Raw genomic sequence first — 27,763 nt, forward strand, 5'->3', positions numbered from 1 at the left:
ATATTGTCTCACTAAATAGTTTTATTCTTTACGTTTTTGGACTTCATAACGCGTTTTGAAACTGGCTGTGTCAACGTATCGGTGCCGCAAATTGAATTTGATGTCATCCATTGTTGTTGACGTCGCGGGCGTCCTGTATGTGACGTTGTTATAACAATGGTTGACTGTGTGTCTTATCCGTACTTTTCTACATTTATCTTAATCAAAATAATTTGCTGATGACAGAACTTCTGTAGCATCTCGTAGTCCACAATTGATTCTCATTCAGATAGTTTGACGAGAGTTAATTTTGTTCCAGAAAATAGAATATTGTCCAAAAGTGAAAGACGTTAGGAAGATGTATGAAAGTGTATAATGTGGAAGGGCAATGCAAGTGTTTTCATTCGAATGGCAAGACACTCAAAATAGCCGTCCAATTAAGTCGCTCTCACGATCGCGCGTAGTTCTGTACAAAGTTAGCCATAGCAGAGTGCAAACGGTGGTGTCACTTCCGAAAGGAAGCTATGGTGGAAATTGTTCTGCATTTATCATAACTGAATGGGGATATTATACACCGGATACGCGAGGATGCCCTCGCATCAGCTCTCATATGTCAATCAGCCAGTGAACGCTCAATTTACCTCAGCGTTCTGAGACATCCTTGATCGCATACATGTACAAGTGCATGCGGGGCAGTGGGTAACCTAGTGGTTAAAGTGTTAGTGTGACGAGATGAAGACCCGGGTTCGACTCCCCACATGGCCTTGTTCATGTTGTGGGACCTATATTGGATAATAATACCATTCCAAGCCCCAGTTCCCCGTACTATCGTCCATCAGAGAGTGTGCTAGTCTGTCTTACAGACCCTGATACAAATATATATCAAATACAGCCCATGCAAGTCTATAATGTTTGGCAAGTCTAGATCACTGCAGTATCAGGAAATGAAGAGAGTCACTGGGCTCCTTTTTATTATATTTTTATTAAGATAACTGAACAACTGTTTTTTTATGTACGATATGTTCATTTCAGAGACTAGATGTTAGTCTGGGAGTGTGCCTCCACGTGTTTGGTTAATTCTGTATTGTGTGAAATCAACCGCGCCCCCGGTACAGTTCACACGTTCTTACATCACTCTCAGAGAGCATATATATATATACATGTTTATTTTGTTATATCATGTACAAGTACGTTATTTCATTTACAGGCACACCCACAGAGCGGATAAGATAACAGCTGGTTACAGAACCTCAACTTATTCATTTAGGAATCTGAGCAACTCGGGGGTTTAGGAAACGGTATCGGTTGAAAGATTTAAATCGACACAATTATATATTTTCAACATACAGGGTGTGATATGGTGTCTAATGTCAATCACCCGCGTACCAAGACGTAATCGTAATTTACAGGGCACGAGCATGGTTTTTTTACGTAAACAGAAAGGCTCCTTTACAACGCGAATATGAAGAAAGAGAGATTTCTATTTTCGTATTGATATGATTTCATATTTTATTTTATTTTTTAGAATTTGATAGAATTAATATGTTTGGTAACAAGTCACAGCTTTATACGGTCATGGACAATGTACTTATAGACAATAAATCAATGACTAATCAAGGTTTAATCACTTGACACCTGGTTAATTGCCCACCTGACGGCCTGTAACTAAAACAACACAGCTGTCTATTCTGATTGTCATCGCAGCTATACATGGTATTCCGCCAATTAACCTTGAGTTGTGATAAGTCCTGTATCTTTACCCTGTGTGGTGATATACCTCAGATGTTTATGGTGCGATTCGCGGGTGAGACAGGTGCCCATTCATTCAGCACAGACTCGCATGGTAAAGTTATGTAGTTGCCATTACGAACATTTATGTAATTAACCTTTCCGCTGCCAAGTATTTTTTCTGTAAAATTCTTAGACAGGTGAATATCTAGACGAAACAAAATATTCGGCATGCACTATCAATTTGCCTATAATGATGTATACTGTTAAACCTGGGGTATCTTGCGATTTATATCAAACTTCAGAAGTTGAATTTCCTATAAGTTACACATTTTCAGGGTTAGTACCCCTGATAGATAGATAGATAGATAGATAGATAGATAGATAGATAGATAGATAGATAGATAGATAGATAGATAGATTAGGCAAGTCTAAATAAAGGATGCCAGTCTTTATAGGATAAACTTGTTCCTGTTAGTAACATAATCTAGTAATTGTGATTTATACTACAAAAATATTGCCTTATGCCAGTCTTTATAGGATAAACTTGTTCCTGTTAGTAATATAATCTAGTAATTGTGATTTATACTAAAAAATATTGCCTTATGCCAGTCTTTATAGGATAAACTTGTTCCTGTTAGTAACATAATCTAGTAATTGTGATTTATACTAAAAGATATTGCCTATAACCAGTCTTTATAGGATATACTTGTTCCTGTTAGTAACATAATCTAGTAATTGTGATTTATACTAAAAGATATTGCCTATAACCAGTCTTTATAGGATATACTTGTTCCTGTTAGTAACATAATCTAGTAATTGTGATTTATACTAAAAGATATTGCCTATTGCCAGTCTTTATAGGAAAACTTAATTTGTTCTTATTAGTAGCTACTAAAAAATATTGCCTAATAGACTTGTGCAAGTCCTCGCCATGAAAGTTCACCTTAGAGTGTAAATAATAGAGAAGGTATCAAGTTCGCGTGTTTGCCATACCAAATTTAGTTACGACACTCGCGTCAGAGATTCGTGGATTTCACTCTCAGTCACACAAACGATTCTGACTACCTATTTTAGAAAAATAATCATGACACGCACATGTATACATGCTTATATACTGTCTTAAATAGGTTATATCGCCATGATGATTAACACCAGCATCGCTTACTTCGACAGCAAACCGATGATGTTAATTAGTGTCTCACAAGAAAACAATTAACTACATTGCGACACGAGTGTCTCAGACTGGGATTGTCGAATCAGAGCGAGGGTCGGTGAGACACTCGCTACCTGTGTGACTAACCCTCCTAGCGGAGCATCAAGGGGAGACAACTGCGACACTGACCTCATTACTCTTAGTCTTAGCATGGCGGTTTATGTCGGGGCTATGAGCCCTTGTGTCTACATTTTCGCTGCACTGGCGATTTCTAATGGCTTTAACTTGGACCCTAGATTCTCCGTTATTAAGAGAGGACCTGCCGGGAGTTACTTCGGATTTTCTGTAGCCGAACATCAAATCGTCACCGACAGCTTCGATGGCAAACCAGAGGATTTACCCGTTGAGCAGAATGTGTAAGTTGAGCATTGTGTACACAAGTTCGTGGGATGGTCGCACCCCCATTAGACAAGTGTGATAATATTTTATTTGTATGTATCACGTGTCTATACATTTGTCTGCTCTCGAAGCATGTGCGCTTTTGCAGTGTGGTTGTTTAGCAAATGCTCAGACAAAATGCCGGATCAGCGCACAGATGGCCTAATGCATTGTCAAGAGACAGTGTCAGGTGTCAAAGGTTGAAGTTCAACCTACCCGTCCGTGACAATGTTTGACCAGTGATCCACAAACACCACTACATGCTGCGAAATGGGAGAAAACTACAAGTATGGACTGTCTGTTCGTATTTCTATCATAGCTGTTTGTCAGAGCTAGATCCAGGTGAAACACAAAACTAGATACAAGAATTGTGAGATAAAATCAGTGCTGAGTCTCAGGTCATTCATTAGGCCAGGTTTTTGTTATAGGGGTTAATTTCTTTAGTTTTGTTATCTCAACTAATCATGCTAATGGTTGTAAAAGTTTACCTAAAGATCGAGAGCAAACTTCAGTCACTGTCCTGACTTTAATCGTAGTCACTATAGTACCAATCAATACTGCAGGTACACTTTTCGCCTGTTCCTGTGAAGATCGGTGAGAAATGGTCTATGTTTGTAGTAAGAGGGTGGTCAGGCCTAGTTGATCTAATTGCATGGGTTCGATGCTCATGATGTCAATCACCAGTTCAACAGGTCCAGACTTGATTATTTACAGGCCATCGTCATATTGCTGGAATATTGCTGAGTGGGCGTAAAACAACGAACATTGTATTACCTATCAACACAAGCTACGTGCCCTCGTCCCGTTCAGCGGGGCGGTCGGGTAGCCTAGTGGTTAAAGTGTTCACTCATCACGCCGAAGACCCGGGTTCAATTCCTGCCATGGGTACAATGTGGGAAGCCCATTTCTGGTGTCCCCCGTCGTGATATTGCTGGAATATTGCCAAAAGCGGCGTAAAACCATACTCACACACTCACCTGTTCAGCAGTTTCAGCAGAAAGTGAATAAATATTCCAGACTGGAGTTAGTTGACATGGTTTTACTCTGTAGTCTCAGCAGGTGTAGAAACTAACAGTTTTAGTCCACGAGTTCTTACAATGATAACATAACATTAGTGGTAGGACGATACACTGATGCATCGGTGGATCGCGATATTTTACTTCTCGATACAAGTATCGATCACAGTCACACACCAAGTGAAAAATATCGATTCTGACCTTTAATGTTTCTTTAATATCGTTCCACTAAACATTAATCAGAAGTGCCAGTTTATAGTGAAAACACCTTACTTGACACTGCCAACTGTAAATTGTCAGTGTGCCAGGTATATTTGGCCATCCTGTCTATGAAAAAGATGGCTTACTCATAAGTTAAGAGCACATGCAAATATCGTGATACATATAGGATAGTGAGTAAGGTATCGTGATACGTATTGGATCGCACAGTTGGTGTATCATCCCTAGATAACATATAGCCAAGCCCTTAAAAATGGCAAATTTCTGCTAGTCCTGATACCAGAACTTTTGGGCAGTTTGGAAAAGACTACAGGACTGGTGCCAATTTCTAGCGCTGTCTGAAGTGTTCCAGCTATGAAGGTCAACTATTGTGGTATTAACTTGAGTATTATTACTATTAACTTTTCTTTGATGTGCTCTGCAGCAAATCAGGTCATGGTTAGAACTTTGCAATGCATCCTGTGGGGATTCCGGGTTAGAATTGGTCCCCAGCAACCTATGGTAGTTGTAAGGGGCGTCTAAATGGATTGCGTGGTTTGAGCTCAGTGACTTGGTTGACTGCATGTCACCCTGATGGATCGTTGCTCATAATATCAATCACTGGATTGTCTGGTCCAGACTCAATTATTTACTGGCAACCGTCATATAACTGGAATATTGCTTAGTGTTGCCTTAAGTAATAAACAGAAGTCTCAATTTATTAAGATTACCATGGTGAAGATGAACAATGAGAAGGCGAAACATTCAATTTTAAACAATTAATGGTTTACCCTTGCTCAAATTTAGCATTAAATTAATTAATTTCTGGCCTATAGATATGTAATTTGTACCTGTACACATACAGAATAGTTGGGTTTTTTTTATTAATCGATAAGATGATACATCGTGATACTTTTAAGTTGATATATCAATATTAAAATTGTTGATCAGTGACACCCCTATTTTATCCTGTGCTTTCATAGTAAGTGAGTGAGTTTGGTTTTACGCCGCTTTTAGCAACATTCCAGCAATATCACGGCAGGGGACACCAGAAATCTTTATTACCTGTGATTACCCCTTCTCTTCATTACTCATGATTACCCCTTCTCTTCATTACTCGTGATTACCTTTTCTCTTCATTATTCGTGATTACCCCTTCCCTTCATTATCCGTGATTACCCCTTCTCTTCATTACTCGTGATAACCCCTTCCCTTCATTATCCGTGATTACCCCTTCTCTTCATTACTCGTGATTACTCCTTCTCTTCATTACTCGTGATTACCCCTTCTCTTCATTACTTGTGGTTACCCCTTCTCTTCATTACTTGTGGTTACCCCTTCTCTTCATTACTTGTGATTACCCCTTCTCTTCATTACCCGTGATTACCCCTTCTCTTCATTACTTGTGGTTACCCCTTCTCTTCATTACTTGTGGTTACCCCTTCTCTTCATTACTTGTGATTACCCCTTCTCTTCATTACCCGTGATTACCCCTTCTCTTCATTACTTGTGATTACCCCTTCTCTTCATTACTTGTGATTACCCCTTCTCTTCATTACTTGTGATTACCCCTTCTCTTCATTACTCGTGATTACCCCTTCTCTTCATTACACGTGATTACCCGTTACCTTCATTACCCATGATTACCCCTTCTCTTCATTACTTGTGATTACCCCTTCTCTTCATTACTCGTGATTACCCCTTCTCTTCATTACACGTGATTACCCGTTACCTTCATTACTTGTGGTTACCCCTTCTCTTCATTACTTGTGGTTACCCCTTCTCTTCATTACTCTTGGTTACCCCTTCTCTTCATTACTTGTGATTACCCCTTCTCTTCATTACTTGTGGTTACCCCTTCTCTTCATTACTCGTGGTTACCCCTTCTCTTCTGTTGTATTAATGTAGGCCATGCCGAGAACGTATATTAGATAAGGCGACATGGCTTCGGATGGTGTTAAGGGCCTTTGTGGTCAAGGACATTATAGTTAAGGTGGGGCTTTAATGGCTGCCTCGATGTGAACTGTGTTTGATAGCCAACGATCAGTTATGTTTGTGTGTACAGTGTTTGAAATGGGAGTGGGCTGGTATCTGGGAGGTCTCCTATAGTATTTGAATCTAAAGACCCAATAAACTTGTAACTTTAACATTAGGGTTTATGTTATAACAACATGGACAAGGTCACTGTGACTTTAATGCTTATTTCAAACACTGTTAGTCTGGTAGTCATGGAATATATAAGTATTGTTCAAAAATACATTTTCTAGTAATTGAAAAATAAGTAATCCTACAACTGCATGAGGAAGAGAATGTTTAAATGTCATCTTCTTTATCAGATGAAGGGGGAAGTATATACTCCGAGACGTTTTGTCCTCATAATAATGAAGTTGACATCCATTAATTCTTCTCCTGTTGTGTATCTCTTCTAAACGCCATTCAAGGACATGATACAATTATATAGACTCACACTTTTTAAGTTTGACTTGAAATTGACAAATTCAGGACACAGATAATTGGTTGTTGATGAATATTTGATCTGTAGTAGGGAATACCAAGCACTTCTGTAGGTTGTTCTGTCTTGAGCTAAAATATTGAAACATAATTAAAATTTCAACATTTGGAATTAAATACTTGGACAAGAGCACAGCTCAATATTGATTCAACATTTGTAATATTTAGTATGTTGATAAATGTATCAATGCATGTATTTCAATCAGGGTCTCTCAGTCCTGCCATCAAGATAGCAGTTACCAAGCAACCAGGACAGTAAATGTTCAAATGCCAGCATCTCCTGCTTGTTGTATGACCTCTCTGAGACAAGGACCAAGGTAGCAGTGTTAACATGGCTAATGTTGTGTCATGACGACCACTCTGAGACAAGGACCAAGGTAGCAGTGTTAACATGGTTAACATGGCTAATGTTGTGTCATGACGACCTCTCTGAGACGAGGACCAAGGTAGCAGTGTTAAGTACCTCAGTGCCTCAGTCCTTGTACCCTATTTAGTGCACCAGGACATGATGTGCCACAATCCTTGTACCCTATATAGTGCACCAGGACATGATGTGCCACAATCCTTGTACCCTATATTGTGCACCAGGACATGATGTGCCACAATCCTTGTACCCTATATAGTGCACCAGGACATGATGTGCCACAATCCTTGTACCCTATATGATGCACCAGGACATGATGTGCCACAGTCCTTGTACCCTATATAGTGCACCAGGACATGATGTGCCACAATCCTTGTACCATATATGATGCACCAGGACATGATGTGCCACAATCCTTGTACCCTATATGATGCACCAGGACATGATGTGACACAATCCTTGTACCCTATATGATGCACCAGGACATGATGTGACACAATCCTTGTACCCTATATGATGCACCTGGACATGATGTGCCACAATCCTTGTACCCTATATGATGCACCAGGACATGATGTGCCACAGTCCTTGTACCCTATATGATGCACCAGGACATGATGTGCCACAATCCTTGTACCCTATATGATGCACCAGGACATGATGTGCCACAATCCTTGTACCCTATATGATGCACCTGGACATGATGTGCCACAATCCTTGTACCCTATATAGTGCACCAGGACATGATGTGCCACAATCCTTGTACCCTATATGATGCACCTGGACATGATGTGCCACAATCCTTGTACCCTATATAGTGCACCAGGACATGATGTGCCACAGTCCTTGTACCCTATATGATGCACCAGGACATGATGTGACACAATCCTTGTACCCTATATGATGCACCAGGACATGATGTGACACAGTCCTTGTAGCCTATATGGTCCACCAGGACAGGATGTGCCACAATCCTTGTACCCTATATGATGCACCAGGACGTGATGTGCCACAGTCCTTGTACCCTATATAGTACACCAGGACATGATGTGCCACAATCCTTGTACCCTATATGATGCACCAGGACATGATGTGCCACAATCCTTGTACCCTATATAGTGCACCAGGACATGATGTGACACAGTCCTTGTAGCCTATATGATCCACCAGGACATGATGTGCCACAATCCTTGTACCCTATATTGTGCACCAGGACATGATGTGACAGTCCTTGTAGCCTATATGTTGCACCAGGACATGATGTGCCACAATCCTTGTACCCTATATAGTGCACCAGGAAATGATGTGCCACAGTCCTTGTACCCTATATGATGCACCAGGACATGATGTGACACAATCCTTGTACCCTATATGATGCACCAGGACGTGTTGTGCCACAGTCCTTGTAGCCTATATGTTGCACCAGGACATGATGTGTCACAATCCTTGTACCCTATATGATGCACCAGGACATGATGTGACACAGTCCTTGTAGCCTATATGGTCCACCAGGACAGGATGTGCCACAATCCTTGTACCCTATATGATGCACCAGGACGTGATGTGCCATAGTCCTTGTACCCTATATAGTACACCTGGACATGATGTGCCACAATCCTTGTACCCTATATGATGCACCAGGACATGATGTGCCACAATCCTTGTACCCTATATAGTGCACCAGGACATGATGTGACACAGTCCTTGTAGCCTATATGATCCACCAGGACATGATGTGCCACAATCCTTGTACCCTATATTGTGCACCAGGACATGATGTGACAGTCCTTGTAGCCTATATGTTGCACCAGGACATGATGTGCCACAATCCTTGTACCCTATATAGTGCACCAGGAAATGATGTGCCACAGTCCTTGTACCCTATATGATGCACCAGGACATGATGTGACACAATCCTTGTACCCTATATGATGCACCAGGACGTGTTGTGCCACAGTCCTTGTACCCTATATGTTGCACCAGGACATGATGTGTCACAATCCTTGTACCCTATATGATGCACCAGGACATGATGTGCCACAATCCTTGTACCCTATATTGTGCACCAGGACATGATGTGCCACAATCCTTGTACCCTATATGATGCACCAGAAGTCGATGTGCCACAATCCTTGTACCCTATATAGTGCACCAGGACATGATGTGCCACAATCCTTGTACCCTATATAGTGCACCAGGACACGATGTGCCACAATCCTTGTACCCTATATAGTGCACCAGGACATGATGTGCCACAATCCTTGTACCCTATATAGTGCACCAAGACATGATGTGCCACAATCCTTGTACCCTATATGATGCACCAGGACATGATGTGCCACAATCCTTGTACCCTATATGATGCACCAGGACATGTATCGATGCAATACTTTGCAAGTATACATACTTTATGCATGGGGGATGTTTTCAAAACGGCATGGACTTCAATAGTTAATATGATATCTGCCTGCATAAAGAGGTCTCAAGCTGTTTTATCGGATGACACAGATCTACTGTGAACTCATGAAATCAATATTGTTTTCTAACCCTACTATTGAGATATGTTATCGTTTCACTAGTGTTCAAATTGAGGTTTCTCCCATAGCTTTTGAATATGGGGACCCCTCATTTGTTAATATTTGACAATAGGGTTATGACAAGGACGACTTGACTTTCATGTCTGACAACACGGCAACCAAGTGTCACATAGCCCTAATGTTCCAATCACCTCCGTAGTCTAGTGGAGAGAGCATCTTCCAGGGGATCGGAGACTCGATCCCAGCCATGTCATACCAAAAGACATTAAAAGATGGTACTTGTTTTCACTCTGACTGGCGCTCAACATTACAGGGATAGGACAAGAATTGGTCGGCTCAGAGTCAGTATACTGTGTCTGAGTGGGGTATTCATGTTAAACTTTGGCATGGTATCTCAGTGGGCTAGCACTGTAAAACCTGCTTAAGTCCGGACTAGTACAAGCACCCACACATGCTTGTACGTCACTATGTAAGTGTAGTCATCTTGAATGCGACGTTAAACCCCATTTTACCTCGCCTAATTGTTCATTCTATCAACCTCTGGTTTGTCTGTCTCTGGCTCCATTTAAAAGCTACTGGTAACCATGGAGATAGAGCTGGAATATCACCGACTGGCAAGATGTTTGCTTGTTGTTTAACGCCACACTTTGCAATATTCAAGCTGTATGATGGCGGTCTGTAAATAATCAAGTCTGGGCCAGACAATGATCGATATTGTGAAGAACAATCCATGCTGCCTTGGTACGATGACACACAATCAACCACGTCACTGAGTCTGACCACCCGATCCATTTGGTAACCTTTTACGACCAGCATAATCTTCTGAGGACCTGTAACTCCCCATGATCCTCAGTAAGGTGGTCTAGGGGTCACGGGTGGCCCAGTTGTCTAAGGCGCCGTGATTCGCTGTGCAGAGTTGCGTCCCTTGGGCACGCCAGAAACCTATGATTGTGGGTTCGAATTTGATGATAGGTAACTTGTTTTCATCGGGATATGGCTGCAATATTGCTGATGCGATGTAAAACTTTAACTCAATCACTCCCTCAGAGGACCTCCTCTAACCCAGAATCCCCGCAGGTCAGACTGACTGGCATGAAACAAGCTCCAACTCCAGTTACAGTTTTCTTCGTCATTCCAAATCATCAACTCTTGTTGCTTAATATTATAGTGACAAGCTCCTCGATCTTTGCAAATAACATCTTTAGAAATGTTACGTCGAGGGCAACAGCTGAGTCTAATTCAAAAGAGAACATGCCGCCATTGGGACAATATGCTTTGTTGACAATACCGATCGCTCGATCAATTATGTTGTCGATCATTTGGACAATAGAACCACCAAATAAAGAAAACTCACTGAATGGAGTGTGCTTTCAAGGAAGAAAATATTCAATTAGTTCACTTGGCTGCCTCAGTGGATTATCAGGTCAATGGCTCAGCAATTGCAGTGAGATGAATTTGTATAAGGAATAAAGAAATATGTCAGATGTGCTGTTAGTTTATATTTGATGATATTTAAATCAATTCTAACTCTGTTTATTTTGGATATGCTCCAGATGTAAAACCTTTGAAGTTGGCAATTTGACATTCTTGAAAATAAATGAATTTACTCAAAAAGTTACATGTCGTCCCAGTCAGTTTATCAACGTACTAGTAGTTGCTTCAACAGAGAAATTGTCTGACAAGGGTAAAATAAAAATAACTGTTTGTTTGAACATTTGTGACAGACCCGCCAAATAGCATTCTGTGCTAACAATATAACAATGTTCCCAAACAAAGGATTGTTTTAATACTGACAGGATGGATGCATTCTGACAACAACAGAAACGAAAATAACCACCAAATCTGCCGGATTGTGAGTTCTGTTGTTTAGTTTTTTTGCTTGATGGTGGCAGTTATTGCACTTTAAGATCTGTGTTATTTTGTCAATGAATGTTAACTGTAAACTGTCAATAATAGCAGTCCCTGTTCCAGTACAACATTCCCAAAGGCATTATCAGCCTGGCATACACAGCAGTGTGCAGTCAAATATAATTCTCAGCTCCCTTGGGAGTATTTAGAGAATAACCACAAGCTACGAGGAGTTACAAGTTATGTGTCCCATGTCAATGTAGGATGTTTTAAGGAGGGGCACATGAACCGTAATTTGGAGTTTTGAGTGGGTTATTGTATGTATGATCATTGACTGTTTAAGACTCTGTGGTCTAGTGGTAGAGTGGATGGTCTTGGGCGTCATTTCAAAAGATGGTACTTGTTGTTGCCCTGTCTGGTGCTCGGGATTAAGGTGCTAAAACAAAACTTGTCGGCTCAGTCAGTATAGCGTCTGAGTGGGTCATTCATGTTAAACTGTTGCATGGTGAGCTAGCACAATGCAGTCGTTACAGTCTAGACTAGTACAAGCAGATAAAACACTCACTCACTCACTCACTCACTCACTCACTCACACACACATGCACAATTGCTATATAAATGCAATAGTTCAGGAAACAATGTTAAACCCAATTTCTCCTCACATTTTAAGAAAGAAAACAAAGAAAAGTTGTATGAAATGAAAACCCTTGAGAGAAACTGCACTGCTGGCAGCCGATTGTTTGGATGACGTAATTAATCAATTTGTGATGTGAACACAGTGAACACTATAGGATGTCATAGATATATTTCTCAACAATGGAGCACTATGACGGCGTCAGAATAACCTTTCAGAATCTCTAAAAAGCACATGTACAAATATCGTAAAGTTATTACATACGATCATTCTACCCTTCCCGAATAATTATCTTCAAGACTACCCACAACAAAATAAACTTGGCATCAAGAGTGGACCAACTGTTAACATTTTTGCTGGTAGTTTACACACCAAGAACAAAAAAATAAAAACTATACACAATGATATAAAATCTATATCGACAGTCTTTGGTAATTAGACCATTAAATACTTAGAAGTTAATGTTATCTTGTTTTTGAGAACATATTTGTTTCTAGAAGCAGATTTGTTTCAAGAAACAGATTTGTTTCTGGAAACTTCTCCAGCATGTAACCTTTTTCTGAACAACTCTAAGACATCGATCAGTGTCAGTACTCCCCCTGAATGTCAGACAGTCCGGTACCATGTGTATGAGGAACAAGTACAGGGAATGTTGATAACTGTAATAGCTCACAGCAGTTCCATAACGGTAGCAATGTCAATATGCCAGGCTTATATATAGGATGGAAACTGTCATGTTACCCTATGTATTCGAGTGCCTTGTTCTTATCCAGGCCTAAGGCAACAGGGTAGTGGGGTAAACAAACATCTAGACTTTGAAATGTTTGTTTGTTTTGTTTGTTTGTTGCTTAACACCGCACTCAGCAATATTCCAACTATATGACAGCGGTCTGTACATTAATCGAGTCTGGACCAGACAATCCAGTGATTGACATCATGAGCATCGGTCCACGCAACTGGGATCAATGACATGTATCAACCAAGTCAGCGAGCCTGACCACCCGATCCCGTTAGTCACCTTTTACGACAAGCATAGTCGGCTTTTACGGCAAGTGTGGGTTGCTGAAGACCTATTCTACCCCGGAATCTTCACAGGTCAGACTTTTAAATGAACATATTTTACAGAAAATAACAGTTGTTGAACTATAGGTATCAAATATACTAAAAAGGAGCCCAGACACTTTCTTCATTTTTTGAATTCCTGATACTGCAGTAATCTAGACTTGCCAAACATTATAGACTTGCATGGGTTGTATTGGATATATTTGTTTCAGGGTCTGTATGACAGACTAGGTGGTGGGGTAGCCTAGTGGTTCAAGCAATCATCGTAACACCAAAGACCTGGGTTCGATTCCCCACATGGGTACAATGTGTGATGCCATTTCTGGTGTCCCCCGCTGGATATTGCTGGAATATTGCTGGAATATTGCTGGAATATTGCTAAAGGGGGCGTAAAACAATACTCTCTCACTCCTCAGGCAACAATAAATAAATGATTAGATTTTCGTCCAAAATTTAAAAATGTGAGGTTACTTTCGTGAATTTTTGTTTTTACACTCCGATTAATTTCCAAAGTGACTTCATATTACTACCAGTGACTAAGTGACAACATTTAACTGCAATAGTCATGAGTGAAAATAACTACTGACTAATGAGGATAGTTCCCTGATAGTTTTTGGATAGCTGTAACATATTCATGATATCATTAGTCATGTTCACAGCATCATAAAGAAGCAGTTTAGACTTTCTCCGAAATAGGAGTCAAATATTTAGGAGACAGAACTTATAAGTGATGTGGTACTTGGATAAAGTTCAGAGGTGAATAATTAGTTTATCTGGTTTAGAACGTATGATTTGTACTCAGAATTTACCTGTCAGTCTAGGTAATTATTTAAGGGCCCAAGCATGAAAATTGGGAAACAAGTGTTAATGCCGTTTATTGTCAAATGGTGTTGGTAACAAGTCTCAGAAAAATAAAAGAAATTGTCAGAAGGTCCAGATAGTGTTGAAAAGAACAAAGTCTTTGCCCATAGGACACTCTCAGGACTAGCTAAACTTGTCTGGGTAGTCCTGTACCATGACCCTGGAATATATTTATTTTATGAAAAATAAATAAATCTAGAAACGCATACAAAAGCAGGTCTAGCCAGCTCAAGCTAGCTCTATTCCACATAGGGATTATTTTTTAATTTTTAGAGTCAAGAAGTATATTGTGTAATATAAGATTTCATAGACTAAATCTTAGTCTATTGTCTGGGCAAAGCACAGAGATAAGGCCAAGAACAAAGTACCTGTGTTTCAGGCATGGCCCATCAGATTGGGTGTGTGGAAAGGTTTACTTTTTATTGAATTTGTTTCATAATGAATCATAATGATGGATGGCTTGTTTAGAACTGTTGTTAGTTGCGATGTTTGTAGAATTTGTAAGTCAAACTAGATATAGCAATGATGCAGAGACATAAAAAGAATTCTGAGAAGTCGTGGGTACAAAACATAATGCACATGGTAAATGAATCAAATGAATATTGGCGAAGACAATGGAAGAGTTCATGTTGAAAGGGGGGTTTCAGCTATTTGGCTGAAATTGTTCGTAGGAAATAATACACGATTAGAACAACAGAGTGACGTCACGAGAATTATTTATGACTGAGTATAGTCTATCAGTATCACTGGCCAGCTGGATCAATGACTTGAAACAACAGGAGACCCACTATTACTGTTGGCTTTGGACCAAAGGGCCACAGTTAAATAACTGACCCCTGCAGTTTAGTTTTGTTCAAGTTATAATTATTGTTTTTGTAGTTAAAGATGAGTTTTAGATCTTTTATCAAATGATTATAATAATCTGTAAATTTAATTTTAGACCTTACCAATTTTATTTCTTATTCTACAGTTTTAATCCAAATTTGTCAGATTTGCCAAAATGACATGCTCCCAAAAAAATTACAAAATGATCTGGCCTTACATACCAATTTTGAAAAATTAAAAATATTGCTAAAAATGGTAAGAATGACCTAGAACGTAGAATAATGAGTTATCACCTGACACACATGTTTACACTTTGATATGATGTCTCCACACCTCTCAGCCACCCCCTCAAATACCAACAGTCTGTGTCTTCTCTCTAGCGCCATCTGGTGAAGAGCTTATGAACCTCACCCAGACCTCGCACATGAAGCAACTGATGTTAGTCAACATGTATGAGTAGCGGTTCCGTGGAGATTGTACGCTTCCCCGGCTGTGTCTTGCGATGGTAGATCCATTTGATAGCAGTTGACTTTTTATCAGTTCCTTCCTTGCATGTAATTTGGAAAAACAGAATCATTCCTGCTTGAGATGATCTTAATTGCTACTGAGCGTTACAAGTGAGATTTGAAGTGCTCAGGACACATATTCGTGTTTATGAATTTTGCTACACCATGTACGCCCTGAGCAATGTAGGCGTGGGTAATGATAGATAGAAGACCTCATTAGGAGTTGGGTTCAAATAGATATGCTTGTATTCATTTTAAGAAGGGATAAGTAAATGTGAACAAAACTGTGAAGAACATAGAAATTTGCCTTTCTCACAGTTACTGATGAACCACCATCAGCCCCATCTTTTTCTTGTCAGTCATAAATGTCTTGCATGTCATCTATATGTGTCTACACAGCTACATCCAAGAGGCAGGCCACTAAACTATGACTTGAGTTCTAATCCCATATTCGCCTTGATAATGCATTTTTCCAAGGCAAGGGCCTTAACTGACTGTAAAAGTCCAGTTTCCACCCTTGTCGATGTAGGCTGGAATTTCCAAACTTGATCGTAGCGCTTCCAGTGTCTATTACGAGTTATGTCCCTCCTTATGACAATCAGATTCCACCTCTCATATCACTTGCATCAAATCACATGAGCACCTTGATTAAAAACATGGAAAGATTTGCAAAATACCTGTCGATGCTCAGTTGACGGTACATATGCTTTGTAAATCCGGCAATCGACCTAAATCTGCATGTTGAAATCCACGCAACTGTGGAAATCTTAGTTCAGCAAGGGTGGAAATGGACATTTATAGTCTGTTAACTCCCTTGCCTCAGGAAGATGGGTTATGACAAGGAACCTTGGTCTTTCAAGCCTATGGTCAAAGACTGTTATAAACAACATTCAATCACACAGTCCCTTCAGAACTGGGGACGTTTTGGAAAACAATTTTGACAAATTCCAACCATGACATACACACAACCATTATCAGGTGATATTTATAGCTCTTCATCAAGAAGGAAGGATGGTGAACACTGAAAACTCTCCCACTCTGTCCTCCCCATTTCCTGGTTTGAAGGTTACTGTGGGTCACTGTAGTCCTGAGGTTGGAGATGATTAATCCTGGCCACTGGGTATTGTTAGATTAACCCCGCATGTGTTAATCATCCTCTGTACTCGTCAGCTACAGTTTCCTTGTTTGCTCAGCCTGTTGTCATGGAGAGATGACCCTGGAAGGGGTCCAACTGACCAGGAGCTATTTATTTACTTAACAACCAGCCAAACTTAATGTGATGAGTGATCATGTTTCTAGTTGGATATTTTGTTAAGGTCACATTTAGTACAGCTATGTTTCCTTTGAAACTAAACAAAGTCAAAGGGTCTTTGTCATAACAGGGTTCAAAATGAACATAAATTTTCTAGTCCGAGACAACCAGTTTGTTTGGGCCCCACTACAACATACGTACTTTAGAGTTATAATGGTCGTAGCGTTACATCTCATCTGCTTCAAGCCCCTCATCTGTTTCAAGCCCCTCATCTGCTTCAAGCCCCCCCCCCCCCCCCCCCCATCTGCTTCAAGCCCCTCATCTGCTTCAAGCCCCCCCCCCCCCCATCTGCTTCAAGCCCCTCATCTACTTCAAGCCCCCCTATCCGCTTCAAGCCCCCCCATCTGCTTCAAGCCCCCCCATCTGCTTCAAGCCCCTCATCTGCTTCAAGCCCCCCTCATCTGCTTCAAGCCCCCCCATCCGCTTCAAGCCCCCCCATCTGCTTCAAGCCCCCCTCATCTGCTTCAAGACCCACCCACCCCCAAATCGGCTTCAAGCCCCCCTCATCTGCTTCAAGCCCCCCTCCCCATCTGCCTAAACACCCATCACCACCAACACCCACTACCACCCCTCATCTGCTTCAAGCGCCCCTCTCCATCTGCTTCAAGCCCCCCTCATCTGCTTCAAGCCCCCCTCCCCATCTGCCTAAACACCCACCACCACCAACACCCACCAACACCCCCAGCCACTCCCATCTGCTTCAAGCGCCCCTCCCTGCAGACCTTGTATCAACTGGGAGTCAGCTTGCTGTAGATGTTCCACCAACAGAAGGCAGGACAAGATGGAGCAGTATCTCCTTTCAATTACACTGATAGCAGGATATACAGCCAGGCCCCATTGATACGTATCAGAGGTCATTTCATTCCATAATGTCACCTATCATGTAGCTAGGTGCTGGAGAGGTTTATGGGAGTGTTCTGTTGGTAGTACCAGGTTGCTGTTGATAGGAAGAATCCAAACTGCATCAATTCGGGGATCCAGAATATGGGGAATCCGGGCTTGGAATTTTGGAATGTGGTTCCTGAATTTGAGAACATTCTTGGAGTGTGGTTGGGATTTCAATGACAACATGTTGGGTGTGTTATATACATGTAACCATGGTAACAGTTAAAAAAAGAAAGTAGTAAAATGGTGTTTTGATGTAGCCATTGTATATTGCAAACTACTGATACATTGATAAAGAATAGACATTACTCACAGTGATATAAGCGAGTGAGTGAGTGAGTGAATATGATTTTACACCACTTAAGCAATGTTCCAGCAATATCAGGACGGGGACACCCAAAATGGGCTTCACACATTGTACCCATGTGGGGACACGAACCTGGGTCTTTAGCACCAGGTGCGAAAGCTTTAACCACCAGGCTACCCCATCGCTCCTGGTGATGTGAGCAGTGATTTTACTAGAGACATAAGGCATTTGGACATTTTCATGAATTTTATTTGTTGAACTTTATGACAGGACAATCTCTATATCATTACCAATGTTAACTGTGAAACAATTCAGTCAATGCCCATGATTAGAACGTATCTGCACCCAGTTCAACTTGTTCCAAAGCATTGCTTATGAAGAAAATGTCAGCTGCTGATAGTAGAGGATGTAGGGAACTTCGTTGTAATGTCAGATAATCCTGATAGTGTAGGTTCCTGGTCAGACAGACCCTGACTGGACAACCAAGTATTGCGTGGGAATGTTACCACAAATATCATTCCTTTCATCACCGCACTGATGAAGTTGGCAGGCTGCCAGAGGGATGTGGAAGACTGGCTAGCTGTATGGATCCATATTTGGAGGATACTGACCTAATATATTGTATACTGATAACGGGAGGTTACACTGTCGGATCTTGGTGAGGGGGGATCTATCTGGAGGAGAGGGGGGTCTGGAAGAGGGGGGATGCAGGAGCCAGTGTGTCCGCCTATCGTACTTTTGTTAACGTTTTGACTGGGTATTACACTGCAAACCCTCCTGCAAAATCCATAATCTGTCTTCGTGTTATTGGCCAGTTAACGTAATTCGTTAATATTACAGTATTAAAGCTTTTGCCATGATTCCTTGTCTATGGGCTTATAAGTGTTTTAGATTTGTCAGACTTAAACTGACACATGTTCTGATGTATCCCAAATTTGCTGTATTGTCTGGTTCTGCGAATTAAGGGTAACATATTCGATGTAATAAGCATTCCACACTATTAAGCACCCACGGCGATATTTGCTAATATATTGCCTTGTGAACAATCCCAATTAGCAACCTTCCAATTGATCAATGTACACAAGACTTATTTATTCGTGTATAATATGCACTCGTGTGTTACATGCACCCTTAATTACGGAATATTAAATTCTCACTGGTCAGGCTCACTATTTCAATCCATGTATCCCAATTGCATGGATTGATGCACATGATGTCAATGACTGGTTTATCTGGTCCAGATTCAATTTTTTTAAGTCTGCCATCACACAGCTGGAATATTGTTTGTGGTGGTAAACAAAAAATTGTACCAAGAAAAACTGACACACCAATATATGCCAGGATAACTGTTAAAAAGCGGCATTAAAGCTAACTTACTCACTCACTCACTCTGCAATGTTCACTGTTATGACATCTATCTATCTGCCAGTACGTCGTGCTGGAGCTGTCTTTCACAAAGGATGATCAGAATTAACATTACAAAGGAGAATACCTCATGGTGATGTGAGCATTTATGACAAGAGGCGTTATATGCTGAATAACATTTGATGCCCTAATAAGTCTGTCAGGGAATGTTGGCCTATATATCTCATATATACGAGTTATCAGTTTTCTAATATCAAGACTTGCCACGACATTGCATGGCAAGCATCAACAACTACTTCAAACCGTGCCGTTTTTATCTCATTAAAATCACATCTTTAGCATGTTTAGTTCTCGCAATCGCTGAACAAAGATCTGAGGACATCCCATTACGGGTCAAGTCAGAATGACCTTTCATCTGACCAATCAAAGAGTCACTTACCAGATCATCAAAGTGACACTCAAAATGTGTTTTCTAATCATGCAACCTCGAAAATGTTAACACGGGGTATTCCGAACGACACTTACAGCCCGTACGACTGATTCCGTCAAAATTGTTGTCTGTCTCTCGCCTCCGTGGGATAAACATTTGAACAGAGGAGGCGTTGCACAGTATGGGAAGCACTGCCATACAAGCTCAACCATATATGAGACATTCCGGAATGTTCGTTTGTTCAGTTTTCAAAATTTTAATCGAGAACAGTGTCAATGTATTTTTCAAGCGTAGTCTGAAATGTAAGTCGCCAGGTTGAAACAAGTGCCGTAAAGCTCGCGAAAACTGCTTTCTAATTGGCTGATATCGACTTCTTGTTAGTGATTTCAGTGGTTGGTCAAAGTTAGCGAAAGGGCGTTCTGACGTGACCCGTAATTGGATGTCCTCTGATCTTTGTTAGGCGTCAGCGAGAACTTAGATCTAATTTTAATGAGATTGTTTTTTACCCTGAAGGATAGGCCTATATGACGTACATATTGCCCGACTACCTACACATGATGAACGTAAAGTTTTCTGGTGCTGTAGTACATGCAGGGAGAGACATTTCCAGAAGTCTGCTGGCTGGAATAGACTATTATCTGTGACCATGACATGTTAGAACCTTTGATAAGTTTGACATTAGGCAACATAGTCAAGGCCAGCGTGAATGAACATAGTTTCATTAAGTGTTGGTAAGTTTTGGAACATGTTCAATGAGTTGTACTTACAACACTTTTGGTTTACCGTATTCGATGTAATAAGCGCCAAGGGTGCTCTCAAAATAAAAAATAGAGGGCTCTTATTTTAATATTATTTTTGGTGAAAAAAACAGTTGAAAGATCGTAAATTTCGTGGTTTATGCTGACAGCCTGAAATGTTTACATAAGACAGATATATGTTTCCAGAATTTAATTGCCCGTATTTAAGGGTGCATATAACACACGAGTGCGTATTATATACGAATAAATAAGTCTTGTGTACATTGATCAATCAGAAGAGATTGTTCACTAGCCAATATATTAGCAAATATCGCTGTGGGCACTTATTTGAGCGGGATGCTTATTACTTCAAATACGGTATTTGTTGTGCTAATGTTTTTGTATTTGTGGTGGACAACTTTTGTTGATGAGTATACATAGTATATTCAGTTGGACAATAAATCTTTTGTCAAATTTCTCTTTGGCTGTAATAAAGGTGATACTGTATTAACTAGCTGGATATATATATGTTTGGGAGAGGCACGTTGCTGGTGTTTGAGAGTAAGGCTTGATGTAGATAATGACGTATAATAATGCTTCAGTGTGTGGTTTGTGCACAAGGAACTTGACATTAATATGATAACTAGCGTCCTAATGTTGATAGATTAAACAATGGCTGACATGAAACATTGTCAGCCGAGGCACAACCCTATCATGGAAATGTCCCAATATCAATATCAGTAGTACAATTTATGTTGTGATAGGACTCTTTGAATATTATATTGTATGTTTGAACCTGACGTCACAAGAAAGAAGAATTTATCAGGCCTGTAGAAGCAGGGCCCCTACTTTTTCCCAATGAGGTTTTCTTTTTTCATCATCAATTTTTAACTAGGAGAATTTTGTCCCCCCCCCCCCCCCCTCCCCACACTCACAGACACACCACACACATAGTGCTTTCATCAGGGTCAGGTGTATAAGTATTGAATATAGAAAAAACAGAGTCCAGATATTCGTGCTTGTCAAAACTCCTTTATCCTCACAAAATCTTTCGCTGTTCACGAATATCTGGACTATATTTTTCTATATTTATTAATACTTATACACCTGACGAAATCACTTGCTTATATATTTATATATATATATATATTGATCAATGTTCACAATACTTATTTATTCTTGTATAATACACTCATGTGTAATATGCACCCTTAATTATGGGCAATTATATATCAGTTGTATATATATAAAATGATGTGCTATTACTTCTGACCTTTGGTGATCCTGAATCAGTGCTATTGATGACAAAGGACCCTTGCCTCTCTGCAGTTCATGTTGATAGACCTCTATTATTATATGATGCCCTGTGTTGGTAATAAGAGATGGACGTAGGGTGTGTCGCAACATCTGTTGGGCAGAACTGACATTTCGATGGGTTGGAAGACAGCAGGTTATCAAGTCAGCTCAACCGACACATATTTAAAACTTCCACCTCAGCTGAGCAATATTCAGCCTGATGAAGGAAAAACACTCAGATTATTGTACATTAGCAAGTAGCAAATTCGAATTCGAATTCATTTAAAATGTTTGAAGGAATGAAGTAATGTATTCAACGTAATAAGCGCCCACGGCGATAATTGCTAAGATATTGCCAAGTGAACAATCCCAATTAGCACCCCTTCCGATTGATCAATGTACACAAGACTTATTTATTAGTGTATAATACACCTTATGTGTAATATGCACCCTTAATTATGGGCAATTAAATTCTGGAATAATATATCTGTGAATATAAACATTTCAGGCTGTCAGCATAAACCACTAAAGTTATCTTTATTCTCTGTTTACCAAAATAATATTCTAATAAGAGCCCCCTATTTCTAATTTTGAGAGCGCCCTGGGTGCTTATTACGTCGAATACGGTACATTGGTGATTTTTTTTAAACATTAAGTGTTCATTTTTTTAATTCAGTAATAAGTTCTTAAAAGATTTATGCAAGTGTAGTTGTGACTAATCAAGTGACCCTGGCTGTCACCTGGCCAGCATTCCTCACCCTCACCTGGCCAGCATTCCTCACCCCCTTGTCTCCCCGGGGTGCAGGGCTCATACATCAACCCCCCACCTCCAATGACTTGCTCGGCAGGGTCAGGAATAGCCTCTCTCACAGTCCATGAACCATATTATTTCCTTTCCGCCCCTTTCGGAAAAGCTCTAAGTGAAGAAGCAAGTCGATCTACATTTTCCTCAGGTTCTGAATCGCCCATCTCACTGGGGCTCCTTTCCAATTTAAATGGCATTTTTTGTTTCTATCAAAATTATATATTTTCGGAGACTAAGCGTTGGTCCAGGTCAGGGAGGTCTGAAACTCTCTAATCATGTTGACTCTTTTGTCGTGGAAATACAGAAGTCTGTTTGGACAGCCTTGGGTCTGATTGGCCAGATTTCGGGGTTCATGGTCACTTAGGTACAGCAGTATGTTAGCGATGAGAGTAAACTTACCTAGGGATTCACATGATGTTATTAACTTGGGCTGCAAACATTGATGTCGGGAAGAGATTTTCTCACCTACATTTTGTACTGTTTCTGATTTCAGTCTCAAATAAGGGATCATTTGATACGTGGCAGGAATTTTTTAAGGAAAATAATTATTAACAGGTTATTCAGGGACAAGGACTTGCCATTGCTCTGCTCTTCCAATTGTATATCTAGAAGCACTCAATCTACTCTATAGACAGAACACAGAGCATCAAAACAGTGACAGACCACCAAATGACAAAACCACAGAACCAACACACACACAGTACTAACCACAGACAAGACATCCCACAGTCCAGACAGACAGCACCCATCCCGCAGTCCAGACAGACAGCACCCATCCCACAGTCCAGACAGACAACACTCATCCCACAGTCCTGACAGACAACACTCATCCCACAGTCCAGACAACACTCATCCCACAGTCCAGACAGACAGCACTCATCCCACAGTCCAGACAGACAACACTAGACAGACAGCGCCCATCCCACAGTCCAGACAGACAGCACTCATCCCACAGTCCAGACAGACAGCACCCATCCCACAGTCCAGACAGACAGCACCCATCCCACAGTCCAGACAGACAACACTCATCCCACAGTCCAGACAGACAGCACTCATCCCACAGTCCAGACAGACAGCACTAGACAGACAGCACTCATCCCACAGTCCAGACAGACAGCACTCATCCCACAGTCCAGACAGACAGCACCCATCCCACAGTCCAGACAGACAACACTCATCCCACAGTCCAGACAGACAGCACTAGACAGACAGCGCCCATCCCACAGTCCAGACAGACAGCACTCATCCCACAGTCCAGACAGACAGCACCCATCCCACAGTCCAGACAGACAGCACTCATCCCACAGTCCAGACAACACTCATCCCACAGTCCAGACAGACAGCACTAGACAGACAGCGCCCATCCCACAGTCTAGACAGACAGCACTCATCCCACAGTCCAGACAGACAGCACTAGACAGACAGCACTCATCCCACAGTCCAGACAGACAGCACTAGGCAGACAGCACTCATCCCACAGTCCAGACAGACAACACTAGACAGACAGCACTCATCCCACAGTCCAGACAGACAGCACTCATCCCACAGTCCAGACAGACAACACTAGACAGACAGCACTCATCCCACAGTCCAGACAGACAACACTCATCCCACAGTCCAGACAACACTCATCCCACAGTCCAGACAGCACTCATCCCACAGTCCAGACAGACAGCACTAGACAGACAGCGCCCATCCCACAGTCCAGACAGACAACACTCATCCCACAGTCCAGACAGACAGCACTAGACAGACAGCACCCATCCCACAGTCCAGACAGACAGCACTCATCCCACAGTCCAGACAGACAGCACTAGACAGACAGCGCCCATCCCACAGTCCAGACAGACAGCACTCATCCCACAGTCCAGACAGACAACACTAGACAGACAGCGCCCATCCCACAGTCCAGACAGAAAGCACTCATCCCACAGTCCAGACAGACAGCACTAGACAGACAGCACTCATCCCACAGTCCAGACAGACAACACTAGACAGACAGCACTCATCCCACAGTCCAGACAGACAGCACTAGACAGACAGCACTCATCCCACAGTCCAGACAGACAGCACTCATCCTACAGTCCAGACAAACAGCACTCATCCCACAGTCCAGACAGACAGCACTAGACAGACAGCACTCATCCCACAGTCTAGACAGACCGCACCCATCCCACAGTCTATACAGACAGCACCCATCCCACAGTCCAGACAGACAGCACCCATCCCACAGTCCAGACAGACAGCACTCATCCCACAGTCCAGACAGACAGCACTCATCCCCCAGTCCAGACAGACAGCACTAGACAGACAGCACCCATCCCACATTCCAGACAGACAGCACCCATCCCATAGTCCTGACAGACAACACTCATCCCACAGTCCAGACAGACAGCACTAGACAGACAGCACCCATCCCACAGTCCAGACAGACAGCACCCATCCCACAGTCCAGACAGACAACACTCATCCCACAGTCCAGACAGACAGCACTAGGCAGACAGCACTCATCCTACAGTCCAGACAGACAGTCCAGACAGACAGCACCAGGCAGACAGCACCAGGCAGACAGGACCAGGCAGACAGCACCCATCCCACAGTTCAGACAGACAACACTAGACAGACAGCACTCATCCTACAGTCCAGACAGACAGCACCAGGCAGACAGCACCCATCCCACAGTTCAGACACACAGCACCAGACAGACAGCAGTAGGCAGACAGACAGCACCCATCCCACAGTCCAGGCAGACAGCACCCATCCCACAGTTCAGACAGACAACACTAGACAAACAGCACTCATCCTACAGTCCTGACAGAGCATTGGCCACCCCAGGCTCCCAGGTCCAGATGTTGTATATCATGAATAATAGATGTCCTATCGGCCAGCCTTTCCCCCAACCTGCTACACCTGCTCCCCATCTCCAGCCAGAGGTCTGTGGAAAGCACATGCTGCAGACAGACACCCGTGTGTACTCCATGTTTACCCTCATATAATTAATGGCCCCGTCTCCAGTGTCATGATATTTCCTCACATTATTACAACCAGATCCGTTATGGCAGCATATGCAGCAACCAGGCGGTACAAGGCCACTGTGTTATCTCCCGTCAAAGACATTCCAGGAATAAGTCTTGGATAATCGGCATGTGATGATAGAACCGTTGATAGGAAGCGTAGATTGGACGCTGCAGCTATGCAGCTACATGAATTCTCAAACTAATGGAATGTGCTAGAGGAAGATGATTGTTTTTAAGAGTCTTAATTAATTTCATCCTCAAACATGTCGACTGCTGGGAGCCCCATTAGCCTCATGAAGTATGGGCAGGTCCTTCATAGTACAGATAACATCAGATATTTATAGCCTAACATTCCATCAAGAAATATGCAGTATTCTACAAACTACAAAATACAGGCACTCTGAGTGCAAAACACACAGATAGATTCTGGATACAAAGGCATGTGCAAGGGATTTGGGGCTACCGTTACTGAATCTTGACAATGCCTGTCACATGTTCATTCATTGATTCATGCTGCAAGGTTTTAGAAATGCAAAGCAAAAAAGTCCTATGCTTAGGAGAGGTTTTGTCTGTTTGCATAATGATTTAAATATGTCACAGTAATTAACTGTTTAGTTGTGGTGTAGTTAGGACACCCTGTAAACAATTTGTTGTTTTGTAAAATTGTTTGTTTCCAGCAGATTCTGGAACAATAAATTATTTTTTAAATCAATTATACCAAAATGTGTCCGTTTAAAAGTTTAAGATCCATCCAGAAGTATTCTATCCAAAGGAAATTAAAGAACACCCGATTCTATCATGTTACTATAGTTACTCTGTCATTCCATGACCAATAAACTATAGTAACATGAAAGAATTTGTGTTCTTTAACTTATTTTGACACATGTTTGAGTTTCAAGAACTTGGAGCTCATGGTATTTGTCAAATGCTAGCATAGATCTCTGCATGAAGGTCATTTAGTGTTTTGCCAGGATTGGAAACCTAGACTTGTACAAGTCTCTAAGGCAATGAATATTAGTTTAATTCACAATTCTTAGATTATTAAAACAACAAGTTGTCGCTATGACTGACTGGCACCCTTACAGTCAGCTTTTCTAGACTTACAAATTATGAGGATAGAATTACTGTAGATCCATGGATTTACCATTGAGTAGAGACTTGGAGCAAGGCTACTGGAAGCCCGCATTCATTTAGTTCAGTATTTATTGTGAAGTGTGCTATAATATTTCAACAATTAAGGTATAATTCATAGGTGATCTGCAGCTGTTGCAATCTGACAAGGCTTCTATGGTGCCCTGTTTATGGCCTGTGGCTGAGACCGCCTCCATGGTCTAGTAGTAGGTGCTCGTCGCTATATGCGTGCAATAATCTTGGACGCAACGTTAAACCCCATTTCACCTCACCTCTTGCAGCTGACAGAGAGAACACGCTTTGAGGAGGTATAGATCACTTACAGTGAAGTCCATCATGTAGAACTAGTTCCTTGATATCTCACTGTTTATATACTTTATGCTGGAGATATCTTCCAAACAACTTATTATATTCATATGGCTTTTTGGTAACTTTCCCTGCTTCAACCCAGAGCTACAGATATAAGCAGCGTATTTGCATAAAATACCCCAAAAATATTCAAACCCAATTACTCTCTATTACCTTGCGTACAGAAACGCATGCATTAATGAAAAACTCAAATGGATAAAAACAACATGCGTAAATTCCCAATGATGCTTTTTCAGCTTGCGTACAACAGAGCTAATTTCCGAAACACAATCACAAGCTAATTTACTTTCCGAGTCAAGCCTTTACTTAGAACCCTTAAATACATTATTGTATATATTTTTTTGAAATCTCAAAATGTTAGCTCATTTTGGGAAAAACCCAATAGATGGATGAATACATGGATGGACTAGATGAGTGAAAAAATATCGGTTACCCAATGACAAATG

General features: G+C 41.4%; 1 protein-coding gene across 2 annotated transcripts in view; it reads left to right on the top strand.

The window, feature by feature from the left end:
- Positions 1-3,065: 3,065 nt before the first annotated feature.
- The window catches only part of LOC139470219 (integrin alpha-PS1-like), a 78,244-nt gene continuing 53,546 nt past the window's right edge, over positions 3,066-27,763 (top strand). For both annotated transcript variants that reach the window (XM_071252537.1, XM_071252538.1), the window contains exon 1: positions 3,066-3,279. In XM_071252537.1, the coding sequence (XP_071108638.1) occupies positions 3,074-3,279 (206 nt within the window). In that variant the 5' untranslated portion in view covers positions 3,066-3,073. The remainder of the gene's footprint in view (positions 3,280-27,763) is intronic.

Source organism: Haliotis cracherodii, unplaced genomic scaffold (genome assembly GCF_022045235.1).
Source record: "Haliotis cracherodii isolate W230 unplaced genomic scaffold, xgHalCrac1.p SCAF_20, whole genome shotgun sequence".
NCBI lineage: Eukaryota > Metazoa > Mollusca > Gastropoda > Lepetellida > Haliotidae > Haliotis > Haliotis cracherodii.